Source organism: Stegastes partitus, unplaced genomic scaffold (genome assembly GCF_000690725.1).
Source record: "Stegastes partitus isolate 25-593 unplaced genomic scaffold, Stegastes_partitus-1.0.2 Scaffold617, whole genome shotgun sequence".
Lineage (NCBI taxonomy): Eukaryota > Metazoa > Chordata > Actinopteri > Pomacentridae > Stegastes > Stegastes partitus.
Genome location: NW_007578348.1, coordinates 306,432 through 322,740, shown reverse-complemented (window position 1 = coordinate 322,740; position 16,309 = coordinate 306,432). Strand labels below are relative to the sequence as shown.

At 38.3% G+C, this 16,309-nt stretch overlaps 1 protein-coding gene across 1 annotated transcript in view; it reads right to left on the bottom strand.

Annotated features, from left to right (window-relative positions):
- The window catches only part of necab3 (N-terminal EF-hand calcium binding protein 3), a 36,611-nt gene extending 21,672 nt beyond the window's left edge, over nt 1-14,939 (bottom strand). Inside the window, exons 1-4 of the mRNA XM_008289464.1 lie at nt 14,817-14,939; nt 9,700-9,724; nt 1,823-1,931; nt 41-66 (exon numbers count right to left, since the gene is read on the bottom strand). Of these exons, the coding sequence (XP_008287686.1) occupies nt 41-66; nt 1,823-1,931; nt 9,700-9,724; nt 14,817-14,939 (283 nt within the window). The remainder of the gene's footprint in view (nt 1-40; nt 67-1,822; nt 1,932-9,699; nt 9,725-14,816) is intronic.
- Between the last annotated feature and the right edge of the window lie 1,370 nt (nt 14,940-16,309).

The window sequence follows — 16,309 nt, the reverse complement described above, 5'->3', positions numbered from 1 at the left end:
TTCATGTACTGTGACAAATTAAATCAGACAAAGCACTAACCTGATAGCTTGTCAGTGTCCAGATTGCTGCAGGGCAGAGCAGAGGAGATAAATAGGGAAAGTTAATTAGAAAAATTTAAAGTCATGCTGCCCTCCATTTCTGCTTGAAAGATTTTGTGACTCTTAACTGTGGGAATATAATAGTGTTAGCCCAAGGAAGACACACACAGACACACATAGATACACACACACAAGGCCTACGTGTTAAAGCCATGTAAATCAGTTTTTTAGTACAACCGATTACCTTGTGAACTTAAATACAAGCTGTCATTTTGCATTTTGTGATGCTTGAAAAACATGACAAATGCATGTTAATGCAGTCACACGTCCCTTGTCTTGCTGTACAAACACTGAAATCGATATTTCTTTGTTTACCAGTCATGGCAGAAATTTGAAGGCTGCATTGTTCTCAGTGTCACAGTTTGATAAAAGCAGAACCATTACTATATGAAAAGTTTCCCTGTTGCGTTAATGGCTTTGTACAGGTCATTTTCACTGTCTGGTGCAAACCACAAGCAAAGCTGGTTAATGGGTGATATTATTAACGGTTATTAAATGTGTTTTTCTCAGCCCTAAATCTGCATGTTGATGGTGACAAGATGTCTCCTGATACCTGTGTTGCAGGCTTCTATCACAATCACCAAAACGATCATTCTTTTCCCTTTATTCTCAGTTCAGAAGAAATATTCTTTGTGCTATACAACTTCAAGCATTATCGCCAAAGCCAGGTTTTTGGAAGTGCTTTTGTCCCCGTCACCATATAATTAAGAGTATTGATATTCAGAACAGGAAAGATCTTTAATTAGACATCAGAGCTTGGCTCATGCCAACTGCCTCAAAGCTTGGAGGCTTGTTATAGAAGACTCGTGGCTATTGTGTCATGTCAGTGATAGTCAGCACCTAATAGCATGCCCAAAAGCAATTTTTCACACAGCGATGGAAAAATTGGCACCACAACAAAAAATAAATGCTGAATTGTGACTGTGGCCAAACACCACTTGTGCTATTAGTTAGGTATAAAAACAAAAAAATTAATACAAAGTGTGTTGAAAAGATCAATGCATCTCCATGCGTGTATGCTCAGGGTCATTTATGCTTTGAGGTGGTTCACCAGTCAGAGTGAATTTATTATATCACCGGAAACAGTTTGACAGCCAAGTTACAAAGCTTTATTTGGCCTCCCAAAGTTGACACAATGCAAAGAGGCGTGAAGGGAAAAGTTACAAAATATCTCATGAATACAAATCCCTGATCTGCCAAATACAATATTAGAACAACGGATTTAGATAATAAGGGGATTTACAATCATTACAAATACTACGGCGGGGGAGAAATAGTCTTTTTCTCTGTGGCTGCACAGAGTTAAACGCTCACTCCAGAGCAGTGATTTCAGCAGCTACCCTGAGGCTGATTTCCGTGATTGCAATTTCAGAGAAGTAGGTTTTGAAGTGGCTGGTGAACTCCACAGTATTTTATGCCCAAAGGAACGGAGTAAACATTAATTCAGCCAGCATGAGTTTGGCTGCAGGGCTCCATTTTTTTTCTTTTAACTGAAGACCTTCCTCCAACTGTGAGACATTTAGCCTGTAACTGATGGCTGGAAAGGAACATTTTAACTCTGCCTTTAAGCTTCAGACACATTTAGTTCAATCTCTTATTTTATGACTGTAAAAGGAGAAGTTGCAAAAATATTGTGAAGCGATTTATTACAGAACTTGTAGAAATATTTTTTAAAAAAAGGGAACATCAGTCATTTCTCACCATGACAGATGAAAAAACTCACTTATTCTGTCGACCATCTATGGAGTAGAAAAGCTCTTGCAGCTCCTCAGTAGTCAGGATCCCATCAGCAAAGTAAGCATTGAACTCTTCAAATGACAACTTGCCATCATCTGAAAGACGAAAGATGTGTAAGCTTCCATAACTGCACAGAAAATAAAACAACCTATAGTGTCACGAGTCATGAGACAGCATGAGAATCATTTTCACTGAGTCTTTGTGTATTTCAGAACATATGTAGCTACTGTCTATGTGATTCAACTATTAATACACTAGCAACATAATTTCCTGTAATCTGAATCTGTCTTGCATCTGTCTTTTCTGATTGTGGTGTGACAGCACATTCATCCCCAGTTCCATGACCAGTGTGTCATTTCCATTTCCATCCTTGTTACCTTGTTCATTAATCTGTTCTGCTGTGGCTCTGGAAGGTATAGAATGTATAGTCACGACTTACAGGTCTACATTTAACATTTATTGATTAGTTTGCTGAAGATTTTTCTGACTAATTCTGGCAGCTGAGGTGCCAAAAAAACAACTTTAGAATAGAAAATGAGCATTTCATAAAAATATTGGATCTTTCCATAAATAAAATACATTTTCTTGTCTTAATTTTGCATTAGGTCATGTGTTTTTTGTTAGTGTTTAAATACACTTACATGTGTAAAAACAATGACTATGAAAACTTAACATATCTCTCATTTAGCAAACAAATCTATGTAAAATTACAGATACAAAGTTTCAATTGTCACCAATTGTATCTAATTTTTAAAATCTATTTATTCAAAAGATATACTAAAACATCTGTAAAATAAACAGGAAAAATTCTGCAACAGAATTTACAGTGACAGAAAAAAATACTAAAGTTGCACACACTGGAAAAGCTGGAACCACAATGTTGCACACTGTTATTTGATATAATTTTTAAAATTAATAAGAAATCATCAAAATTGTTGATTGTTAATTTTCTGGCCACAAATCAATAACTTGACAAACATGTCAGCATAAAGTTCTTTCACAGTTTCCATTGATGGCAACTGTCAGATGTTTTGTAGTTTCATACAGTATGCTATATGTGTAAACGACAATGATAAACTCTGAAATAACATAGTATTTTTCCAATACTACGCACAGTTATTGCACAAAATATGAAATGAAAGAAAGTACAGATTGTCAACAGATTGGAATTTTCTCTTTCTGCTCCAACTAGTTAACTGGGAGCACAGCTTGTTGTGACAGACAATGCACAGAAAAATCAATAGCAGAAGATAAATAGCTTGGTTGTCGTCTGTGAAAAAGTGCTCCTTCGCGAGTCTACCATCAATCTGTCTGCAGTACCAACTACACAGATCTGTCAGCAGTTAGCCTGCCAGAGAGAAACTGCTAGATGTTTTAATCCTCATAGAGGAGTCCAGATGAACAGATTAATTGGTATCTATAGAGAAGACTCCTGATCCTTGACAGACATTTAGGCATTCGGCTGTATATTGGAAGGAGTTGAGTACACAATTACTCAGTGCAACTGAAGAACAAACCAGAATGATCAGCAATAAAATACAGCCAAGATGGGCATACGCACAAATGAGTACGACTGTGAAGTTGCTAAATGAGGCAAACAGACTGGTTTTATCATAGAGAGTCAAACAAACAAAAGTGAGGCAGCCGTGCCACAACTGTGCCCATTTGGAAAGTATCACCACGGATTTATAATATGACTCTCGTTCTAACCCTTCTTAGTTGTCGATGAGTGCTGGCCTTATAATTTATTTGAGTGATCTCATCCTGTTGACAAAAACACAAGGTAAAATGAGGGTGGTTTAATATGCTGTGGAGTTCCAGTTGGCTGACTCAGCGCTGCTGCAAACACAAGGGCAAGTTTGAAGACCATCTGTTCCACTGGAGCCTCTGACACCGCTCATCATCGCCTCTGACCAGAATATATAATGTGCAGGTCCAGACAATGCATTGCTGTCGCCAGCTTGTCCCACTTTGGTTTTTCAGATAGATTTCAGATTTTCTGCACTTGCAAAACCAAACTGACACAAATACTTCAAACATCTAAAGACAACATTTAAAGAAAAATGTATGCAACAACTTTATCACTGCAACAATCAATTCAATGAGTTTAAAAAAGTGGGAATGAATGCTTAATTTTTAATCCAGAGCAGCTAATCAGCATCCTATATAGATATAAACATAAATATACACAAAGTTAGAAATCCAGGATCACTACTGAGCATGCAGAATTAACACCCTACATAAAATCCTTAGAATCAACATAGTCATGCACTACTCTTTGCCTTTAGAGCTGTGGGTGACTTTGTACTGTAGAGACGTCAAGGTTTTTTTCTTTTTTCTTCTTCTTTTGTTATTTTTGTGGCTTGTCGTTTTCAGTAAGGAAAAAAAATGTGCACACTGGAACAGCAAACTGAAGTGTCCTCGATACAAAACCGAGAACATTATGTTCTTCTGAAGGTAAAGGCTACACCCTTTAAGCACAGATTTTACATTGAGCCTTTTCAGAACCATACATTCATGCATTGCTGTCGAACTTTACTTATAGATTTTATACACTTTATGCTTTGTTTATGTAGCTGACTTATATTTTTGATTTCAACTGTACTTACACTTTGGACTAAGAGACTACAGATCCCTCCACATGTCTTACTCTCTCCTCACTGTGTTGGAAAGATCCCTATGTTTGGAGTGCCAATCTAGACAGGCAGCGGCAATGCCCAGAAGTGACACCCCCATTTGATGGATTAATGACGACTACTGGCAGTCTCCTCTATTCATTTTGACAGTTCTGGGTTAAAGGTCTTCATCATTAAAGAGGATGACCGCCACAAATGCACAAGCCTTGGCCTAAATGTGTTCTACGCCTTCTATGAGAACAGAGTTTTATACTTGTTCAAAGGCTTTGAGTTGATGTGAACAACATGCAGACACAGTGCTATCCCTTTTTTGCTCCATCTTAGGAGACATCAGACATCAAAAATGTAGATCTGCATGTCTGGATCAGAGCCACATTAGCTGCCATACATAAAATAAAATGAATCTCAGGTGACGAGGGTGACAGCTTGCATCTAAAGAAGGAATTATAAGATCTGCAGTCAGGTGGGGGGATTATGGTTATTATCTTATGACTTCCATTAGGAATTCCAATGAATGCATCCGAATGTCTGTCGCATGCATCTATTTAGATAACTTGAGGTATGCAGGGAAGACAAGGATAGAGGAAGTGATACAACACTTGATTGCCAAATTGGACATTCTTTTTCAGTCACACATTAGTTTTATATTGGTTGTACTGTTCTGCACTATTTTGTGTCTTGCGTCTTTAGAACAGAGTTTTATTTTAACTGTGGGGTCAGGACCTAATGTCAGGTCACCAGATAAACAGAAAGCTTAGAGGGGAATTTCAGCCATTCATACAATGATATATGTTTTTGCTTGGGTCATGACAACTTTGTTATCTGCTGAGAGAAACCTACTGTCAGTCACTTTCTCCTTCAAATATCTTGTTTTTCCCTTAAAGTTAGAGAAATGTTTGCAAACTGCTATATGGTTGCATTTAGTTCTCCAAAATGTATTATTTTATCTTGTCATCTCCTACCATCAGCATCAAACTGTGCAATGTGCATTCCGCAATATATCAACACATGTACAACAGCCACCATTAAATCTGTATCTTTTTGCATGTTGAAATGCATCAATCTGTTAGTCATTCATCAATGTTGAGGTTTATAAAAAAAAAAAAAAAAAACTAGGTGTACTAAAATGTCTGTTGTTTTCATCCTCTTACAGTCCTATTAAAGCAGCTACAGTCGTCAGTTGCTGAACAGATGCACAATTGCCAGCTGATGCTTTTGAATTAATATCCCATCATGTATGACCCAGTGGCATAAAGATTCTCTTAATCAGTCCATCACCACTCAAAACACTCCAAACACGCACATGCAGGCCTGTATTATGAACGTGAGATCTGAGGCATTGTTACTCTCATGTTTCCAGATAATGTGATTTCACAGCAGCCATGCTCGGAACATTTTCAGAGAAGAAAACAATGGGTTCTGTGGGGAATAACTTAAATCACAGTCTGCAAATGAATCATTCTCCCCATATGAAAATGCTGCTGATATGATTTAGAGGAAACAAGCGCTCTCTGAAACAAACACAATACCTTTGATGCATTTTAAATTAGTATTGAAATCATTTTACTGTTCACAAATTTATGGATGGTGACAAAATTTGCTTTTTGCGTGTCGGGTGATTTCTAATATCAAGAAAAAAATAAGACACTAGAGTTAAGTATTAGACCTTGGTGACAAGGTAGAATCATAATAAGTGCGGGCATTATGAGACCCAATACCCAGCTATAACCATTTGTCACTGAAGCAATTTTGTCAGTACAGCTGTGTTCTTTGAAACAATGAACTGCCAGTATGGTGAACACAGATGTGGCAGAGAATATCTAAAGCACAGCTAACTGTGTAATATCTCTCTTTAAATTGAAGCAAAATCTAAACAGCTAAAGCCTCCACACAGCACACGGACGTGCAGAATATTCCATTACGACAGCAAAAGCTCTACATCATACTGAAGGTTGAGGCAAAAGCAATACTGTGTGGATAAAATGAACTATAGAAAATAATATACTGCTATTATAAGCTGAATATAAAGTGATTACAGAAAGAAAAACATACGATCAAATACGTAAAAAGTGAGAAAAATCACTTAGGAGTTTCAAGGTGAGAAAAATGTTCTCAAAGAAAGCGTAGAGGAGTGCAGTTTCTGAAACACAAAAGGATACAGGCAGCTCACGTATGGCCTTGTCTCCTTTACAATTAAAAAAAAAAAAAAAAAAAAATCAGATTACTCTAAACAAAGTGTTCACAAGATCAGAGTAAACAAGAACCAAATGAGAAACTGGGGACATCCGGTAAAGTAGGGCACAAAGTAGGCCACAGTCATATCTCTCCAAAGGTTAGTCCCATTGCAGACTCTCCTAAGTGGTTTATAAATTCTCCATGAATGCATCACAGCTTCAATAGCAACTGGAATTACTAAGAGAGATGGGGTCTTGTTCCTTCATGGTAGACTCCAAAGCACTACTGTACATCCAAGCCACTACGGATTCTGGTATTCTTAGTATCAATGCTCTACTTAGGCTGTGTTTCACCAGGCCATCTGTGAGGAAGTCTGAAGTGTCTTTTTTATTTTCCATATTCTAATTTAAGACTGCATGCCACTTTTAGACCACATATCCTCGTGTATCTAGATTCTCCACTAATGGTTTGAAGCTGACTGGTCTTTTCCTCCACACTGGAGCAGATGTCAGGACATGAAAATGGTTCATTATCAGCTGGAGAGAAAAAGAGGAAACGACTTCTTCAGCTATCGGACTGAGAAGTGTGTTTGAAATCTATATGGTGTATCTGAATCTCAGGAAAATGAAGAATTACATTTTCTAGCAAAAGGCTATGTCTTGTTTTTATTAAGAAATACACCAGTTTAAATAGCTCAGCTTTACACTGCAACTGGACAGTTGTGCTTGTTGAAGATAGTTAATTATCTTCAGGATTTCATGAAATATGAACTGAAACAGAGATAGACCAAATATTTACTTGGCCTTGTTACATTTGGCTCTTATCTGTGATAACATTTCCTATTGAAGTTCCACAAAATAGCTTTATCCAGAGGTTTTGTCTGTACAAATTCCATGTGTTGATGTAGATCACAAAATGCAACCTAAAACCCAAGAAAAATGTACACGGTCCCTGGGTTGGGGTTGTTTTATAATGCTACTCATACCAGCTCTTCTTTTGTTTCATCCTGTAGGTCAGTAAAATATAGATAGATATTACTTAACACATACAACATATACTCATTACATTATTACTGTCAGCTACAGACGTCACTGTTTTTTTTATTATTATTATTATTATTATTATTGTTATTCAAGGCATTCTAAAGACGTCATTTTTATATTTTGCTATTACTTCCTCAGACTAATTTTAGTGATATTTAGGTGAAGAGTAGCGGATGTGGGAACATGTATTTTCCTTTTATGTTAGTAGCAGTCCTCCTTCCCCCTCCTTCTCCACCTTCAGGTCAGTGATGACAGCCATCTCAGCTGAGCTCATTATAATACAGCAGTGAATATATTTGGCTGCAAGCAATAGAACGATTCATCATGTACCGGGGATTGTTAAGAGCTGTTGAGAAGTAATTGTTGTTTGGAGACATGCTGATTACAGACCCTGTAAACACAGCGATGCCCCATACACTTCTTCTTGATTTGCTCTGGCACTTTATTTCATCTGTCGTTAGAAAGGCATTTGCCAGCCACAGCACCAGCAGATGCAAGGAGCACTGGTACTGCAAGAGGATGTTCACCTGGTCTGTTCGGGCCCAAAAAGATTCACAATGCTGACCAATTAGAGCTCTACCTTTCATGAAATTATCCACCTTTTATGTTTTAATATATCTTGCACCATCGCAATAAACCAAACAAAAAGTTCCATGCTAAATACATGTTGTTCTGGGTCAGTTATTGCAATGTTGTTGCTCATTCTTTCCTGTCCATGAACAAACTTTAGGTACTGATATCAATTTCATGAAATCAAGGACAAAGGATTTCTTTCTAAAATAAACAGTAGCAGTCCATGATGCAATACAACCACATACTGAAGAGAAAAACTTATTTGAGTTTCAATATTAATCAAACAGTACATTCTGCATAACGTACAGCTTCGGTTCAGTCTCATTTCCTTCGACTTGCTCGGTGTAGCAGAGTAAAGACAGTTGTTCGCGTAAAATTTCATGAGATGGCTTGAGGGTAAGTGGTTACAACAAAAAGTAATTTCATTACAATACAACTCAGAGAATGAATTTAACATCCCAGAGTGATGCTATGTAGCAGTGTAAGACCATCCAGGGCTTTCTGCAACAAAAAGTACAGCAATCCCTTGTAATGCTTCTATTTGGTTTGATTGCTTTAACTTACTTATGAACCTGCATTGCCCTGAAGGCTTTCATACACTGTGCGGTAAAAATTGTCTGACAAGGTCATAAATCTGACACTGCAAGACAGTTTCAAAGAAATTTAGTTGCAATCAGGCTCTAAGGCAAAGTCATTCTAGATATGACATCTGCAAACTTTTAAGTTATGTTAGATTTTGCAATGACTATCAAGTAGAAAGAGAAGGAAAAACTTTGCTCTAATATATTATTGAATGCATCATATATAAATACACCATCCATGACATGTACACACTAGAGTGGTATATGCGTGCATGTATTTCTTTGGAAGTGTTGGCGTTGGCTAAAAATACTATAGTGCTCATGCATGATCCAGGTACAACGTGTGAAATACATGACTTTTTCATGACAGAAACCAAAGGTGCATGTGTGTTTACAAGTGTCTGAATATAAATAACATTTTCAAAGAGCAAAAGTATCTTGCGTGCGCTCGCTAATGAAGTTGTTGCTAGAGAAAAATAACGTGGTTCTGCCTGCAATAACATGACTCACATTAACATGTAAACAGCACCCAGTCATCTGTGTTGACACTGGCTGAGAGGTGCTTTATTTTGTGTGACACATTCCTCCAGTCTTGGCTATGATCCAGAATCTTAGCATCATTTTAATTGGGTAGAAAAACTTGTTCGAGCATGAAGAGGAAAGCAGCTTCACTTGAAGAGCCATTCATGCAAATCCCTTCTTTTTCTCCGCCCAGATCGGCTGAGGCATAACAACAAGTGGAAGGATGTGTGTGTGTGTGTGTGTGTGTGTGTGGGGGGGGGGGGGGGGGGGGGTAACTAGTACGAATTGTGAAAAATTATTCATCAACAAGCATATTATGTACTGTTTACTCACCGTTTTTGTCTGCTCTGCGGAAAATCTGGGGGAGAAAAAACAACAGGGGGAGGGAGGTGGTTATTACTTCTAGCCAAGCATCACTAAAGGGATTCTTGCAATAAGCGTAGTGCAGATGATTACGAATCATGGCGATTTGACAAAAAGATGTTTGACGTCTGAGCTTCATTTGTCCTGCTGCACTGAACAGAAAGATCACGAGAACAAGGACATTCACAAAGACTTCTGTACTTTCTATGTGTGAGTCATGTTCAGTTCAGTGCCAGCTGATATAAGAGCAAAGTCAAAATAGATTTAACAATTAATCACTTGTAAAGTTAATAGTGATTTTCCGAAGCAGTGTAAGGCCAGGATGTCATGATCCTGCAGATGCTTCAGTCACAAAAACTCCTCAAATTCTACGGACACAAACATTAATATCACAGGTGATTTGGACAGATTCACAGTTTATGTTTGATTGGTTTGAAAACTGTATGTTTGTCCTGATTTAATTTCACTGGGTTGGACATAATGGTGAAAACAGAACTGTTGTAGTTATTCAATGTAGTGTGTTTTCGGTGGATTCTAAATATTTTTGTTGATTATACTGTATGCATTAATATGGAAGAGCTGTTGCCAAGGTAACAACTAATGGGGACTCCAAACATCAGTCGCTACTACTCTGCTATCTGCTCCTGTTGCAGCTCACTGATTTCGCTGGCAGGTGGCTTTGCCTGCACTGCAAGTGTAAACACCACACCCACCACTCCAGCTTTCAGCTTTGTGATTCATTTTAACATTTTAACATGCTGTATTAGGAAAAAGAACAGGCTAAATTATGCTTCTACAGCCATGTTACCATGTCTCATTTGCAGGTTGCGCAGAAATTCAACATAGCCACCTTGTTTTAATTACACCAATGCTTATCCTGCTATGACAAGTCAAAATGTCTGCTGTGAAAAAAAAATCCTACTTTGAGCTACTGCTGCTGCCAGCTGCTGTTGCAACTACTTCTTGTTGGCATGGGGCCACTGCTGCATTGCAACTTTAATGCCCAAATGATATTTGGTTTAAGCTGATTCATTAATTATCAGGTAAACTTGTAAGTATAACGATGTTGCACAGTATACAGACAGCACTGTACAATCGCATTAGGTTTGGCTCCTTTCATTCTATTCCCAATGGGGGACTCTGCAAAGGTTTATAATTAGCAGGAGAGGCTGCAATGCTTCAGTCAGTTGTATTTGCTATAACAGCAGCTATAATGAGGCTGTTTTTGAGTGAATAAAGGATAAATGAGCACAAAAATATCACCTCCAAAACTACCACAACACTGTTAAAACAAATATAGTCTGTGCTTCACAAAGCTCTTTTTACATGCTACAAACACTGTTCATATAACTATAACTTCTGGATTAGGTACATGCACTTATGCACAGAGTAAACAATCCAAACTCTGAACCTCTGAGAAATTAGGAATATGATGCACACTAATGGAGAAATGGTTCATATTTGCAAAAAGCTAAAACATGCTTTCAAGAATCTGTTTTTTTCTACCTGCTGAGAAATTCACAGTGTGATCAGTCTTGTGATTGTGTGACTGGCCAGGAGTTGGCAGTGGTTACTGCAGTAGTTTTTATGGAGTCTCAAAATGCTAAAAAAAATCCTATTTTGAACAGAGGTTTAAATAATTACAACACCAACAAAGGCAACTGTATAATAGACTCTTTCTTCAAGGCAGAAAATAATATACTAACTTAACACATATCAGCTGAAACAGAACAGAATGACTACAGTATGGATGAGTCACTAACACTGGGAAAGTCATTTGTTAGCTGACATGAAATAAGACACAAGGCCACACAATATGCCTTATGGCTGACCACATAAAGTGTTAGTCAGCTGCTGGCAGCCTTGAGAAAAAGAGCTGCTGCCAACAGTGGAAAATTACAGTTGGTCATATTAGTTGTTATTTAGGCTAATGGGAACTTTATTGCCCAGAAACAAGAAATGGAACTGTTTGGCTTCAGCACACAGCATAAATTACAAAAAAAACCAAACAGTTAAGAGCACACAAAAACAGTACATCGATCACAGAAGGATGTTAAGCGGCGTAGGTGCAGATTTAAAAGACATAGTACAGATATGTTACACAACGTGCAGCAACGACAACGCTGGTGAACAGAATGTTGTGAATAGCTGAAGTCCATTGTGCACATACATGTGCTCCAAAGATGTAAATTTTGAATTATTAAAACTCAATTAGCATGATGAAAAGGAAATCTGACACTATACTTATACTGAAAAAAACCCCTTTAATTCAATCTATATCCTGCAATTAATATGTAAAAATTGGAATAATTAAGACATTTTGCCACTCTAATTTGTGGAAGATTTGGCATTTGACTTCCATCTCTATGCAACACAGTTATCATCCAGAGACACAAAATACAACTCCCTCATGAATAGCTACGCAATGAAAACGGTAAATTTGTGGTCCGTGCGATCCTATCCCACTCCCTCAGTCATTTGTTTCCATTGTTAGGACTGACATGCTTGTCAGTTTTGACCTACAGGTTATTAATAACAGCAGAAAGTAACCCTCACTTTCATTTTCTGTAGGTCAACATGCTCGAGGTCTGCAAATCTGCCACTCTGCAGCCAATCTTGACTTCTAACAAGAGCCAGGTTATTTCAGACCACTTCACAATGCACTCACTGCTCTATTTTCGATTCATCTGTCTCGACCCTAAGGTAACTGTAGAGCTGCAAATTGCGTCCTGTGTTATTTGGTTAAAATGAAATGTGCCCTTTTGTTAGAATGATGGCCTCCCATTCAGAACCCTCCTTATTTACTACATGAATTTGAAATTTGTGTTCTTATTTTACTGCACTGTAAATCTTATTTTCTCCCCCCCGTGCTTGATTCACTTTAGATCAGGCAGTGTTGAACTTGTTTGTTGTTTAGCTCAGTACTTTGGGCTCTCTGTGTCAGGAGATGATAATGCATCATTTACAGCAATGCCCGTAAAAGGTCAGACCTGCTTCCCAGAGCGCTGCTGTGCTGTTCTCATGTCATGGTGGCAGGTATTAAGACTGTGGCTTCTCTGCTGACACATTATTTGTGCAGAGCTTTGAGAAAGAGGAAACCAGAGCCACTGATCATATTTTATTGAGTATACTGTATGCGCCATATTCTCAATTGAGTTATTTTTTTCATTTTTTTTACAACACAGTTTCTTCAGAGTGGAACAGATGAACATCAGGAGAGGGAGGAAAGAGATGCAAGAGACAGATGGGGGAAAAAAATAAATCAGAGAGGGCTCTGGGAATCAAGCAGACCTGAAATGCAGAACTAGCGGATACATAAAACAAAGAAAGCAGCCGACAACGTGAATGATGAAACGCTCTCCCACAACCATAGCCAGCATCAGTAATTGTTGCTGGCCTTTGAACAGGCCATTTTTTAAAGGCATTGCAGGATCTCTGTGAGTTGCTACAATCTCTGCATCTTTAACATTAGTGAGTGGTTCATTATCCTGTGAATAGGACTCAATATAGATGCGCAATCTCTCTGTAATTTAAAGAGCATCCATCTGTTGCATGCACAATAAAGCAGTGTGTTTTTCAAACTGATTGATCAGATTTTTTTTAGAAACAATTAAAATACTTTTCTACATGAATTAGCTTCATTCTTTGTTCAGTAGTTGTACCACGTGTGTGTTTTGTTGATATCTGGTAAACCACTGAAAATCAATAGGTACCACTGCAATCATAAAGCATTATCTCATAAAAATCAATTACCACTGACATGATGGACAATTTTCATGCTCTAGTCACACAAAGTGTTTGTGCGGGTTTATGGTTTGACCGTGTTAACTTCACTGAGCCCACTTCGCACGGTGTGAACAGATGGAAATCCCACGGCAGCCTAAGACAGCAGCACCTGCCGTAAATACAAAATTAAAATTCTCAAGACAAAATCTGTCAGCTGTCCCAGGGGAACAATTAGACAACCTACAGCAGGAATGTTTCCACGCTCGGCACACCGTTCACCTTCACCAAAGAGGAGCGGAAAAGCAATAAATGCATAAATAGGAATGCATGAGGTGAAAAAGACAATGAAGAGAGGTGCATGACAATCAAAACCAATACAGGATGTCCTTGTCACACAAAAGCCGTTTTAGGGAGATTCAAGTATAATTCTGTCATTCAGCAGAATGGGCCTGTTGATGCCTACTTGTGCTGAACTCAAGGCTGAGGACTGAATACAGGAGACTCTTTGGTGCTGCTACCCATTCAGGACCAGTACGCACAGTTACAATGATTTTTTCTGAAAATTTTAAATGCTCTTGTTCAGACAAGACCGTCTGGGAGCTGCATTAGTGAAAGAGTAGAGAGAAAGCTGTCAGCTAGTGAGAGCTCAGATTTGGAGACACCTCTGGCCTGCTAACCCTCAACACGTTTTCTATGGCAGCATTGCGAATTAATCAGATGGCGGGTGTTATTGGTTCAAGCACCATTTGGGGAAGGTGTGTCCGTGTTTGTGTGTCATTTTGCTTGTGTTTCACGAAAAAGACAAGAAACACAACTTTGGTAAAAAAATAAACATTACACTTCATTCTGCAGTGGTTTGGTTTTGTATTTTGATCATTTTTGCAAAACATAGTGAGTGTGTGAGGAGCAGGTGTGTGTCTGCACAGTGTGTGTGGTTGCTTGAAGCTTTTCAAAAGACCACAAGTGTATGTATGTGTGTTACATAAAAAAAGAGGAGAACCCCCAGCAGCCCCTAAAACCTGTCCGACTGAGAGCTTAATTTATCATGCAGAGGCAGCAGCTGCAGCTCTTCCTACTTTACACACACACACACACACACACACACACACACACACAGAGGGAAAACATCTGATAACACTGCTCTCAATAGAGGAACCAATGCTCGCTACTGCTGCTGCACTGCATTTATTACATCTATAATAGAATTCATATAATTCACATATTTAGACTTTTAGAGTTAATGTAGAAATATGCTGCCACCCTTATTGGAAACAACAGGAAAAGCAACAACACTTATCATCAACTGCATTCAAACAGCACTTTTCACGGTGATGCACGAGTAATAGAGCCGATCCACTCACATCATGAAAGATAGTCAGCCCCTGTCCGGCGCTGTGCAGCGGCGGCTGTTGCTGCTGAGCCCGAAGATGCTTCTGTTTGGCCGACTGCAGGCACATAGTGATCATCTCTGTACAAGCCAGCATCTTTGAACGCGTCGGTGGCACACCTTGGTCGGGAGCTGCTCAAGTCTGAGAGGCTGAAGTTGAAATGAAGGTTTAGCTACGGAGGAGAGGCAGGCTGCAGGTGTGAGGGATGTCAAGTGAAGGCAGGGAGGCGGGGACTCAGAGACGCTCCGCAACTTTGGTGGTGCGCTGCTGACCACAGCCTCCAGCCCCTCCTGCTGGAGCCGCCGCGATTGGCTCGTTTATCTGCGTCGTGCATCTGGGTTAAAGCGTTAACTTGACCAAATGCTTCCTCATCCTCTGATAATCTTTTGTACAGGCATTTCTTCATCCGTTTGCATGAATCATAGAATGGTATAAGATTATGTAAACTATAACCCACTATATGCATAAACTGGGTCATGTGGTGCATCTCATGGTTCAGAGGTCAACATACAGTGGACCTATCATTAGGATTGAATGGAACATTTAGCCCTATGAACCCCAAATTCCATAGCTAGAAAAATAAAAATAGATAACTAATTTTAACAAGGCCAGGAACTGTAAAATTTTTTTTAAAAAAATAAAAAAAAGATGATAATAATAACAATAAAAAATTAATTTTAAAAAAGCTGGGTTTTTAACATTCCTATGGTCTGTGAATGTATCATGTGTGAGGGAGGGTTCTGTTAGCTTAAAATTGTGATACTAAACCAAAATCATTTCATTCTACATGTCTTATTCCAAAATCCACCGGAAACAAACCAGATTCTTCAAAAATAATAATATTCATAGCAGATTTAAAAAAAAATTACAAATCTGGATGCAGGTCAGAAGCAATGAGCTGTGACCTGATTAAAAATAAATAAATGAATAAAAAGAAGATAACAAGAGAGACTGAGAGCAAAATAAAACACATGCAAGATTCAAGAGATTCAAGCTTTATTTGTCACAAATGCATACACAGTACAATGTGCAGTGAAATGTATTTTGTACCAGCATCCAGTTTCAATAAAATAAAAAATAAAACAAAAATAAGTAGTAAAGAAGTATATATACTTTATATATATATACACATGTGTACATACACATAAATAATCAAATAAATAAAGCAAGTAAATGGAACACTGTTATGATACATAAGGGGCATATGTAAAAGGTGCCGGTGTGTATTGCACAGTCCGGTTTTAAAGCTCAGAGTTGAGCATTCAATAAAATGAATGCAGTATGGGCCGAAAAAGGTATACAGAGGAGCAACTTTTGGAAGATATATCCAGCATGGGGAAATATCTTTGTGTGGTTGATGCACAGAGTGGTGTGTGAAACCCCAGGATGCTAAAGGTTATGAAACTGTAAATGCGCCGAGTCAATTAGCCTTATCAGTAGCTAAGACTCATTGTTTTCACAATATA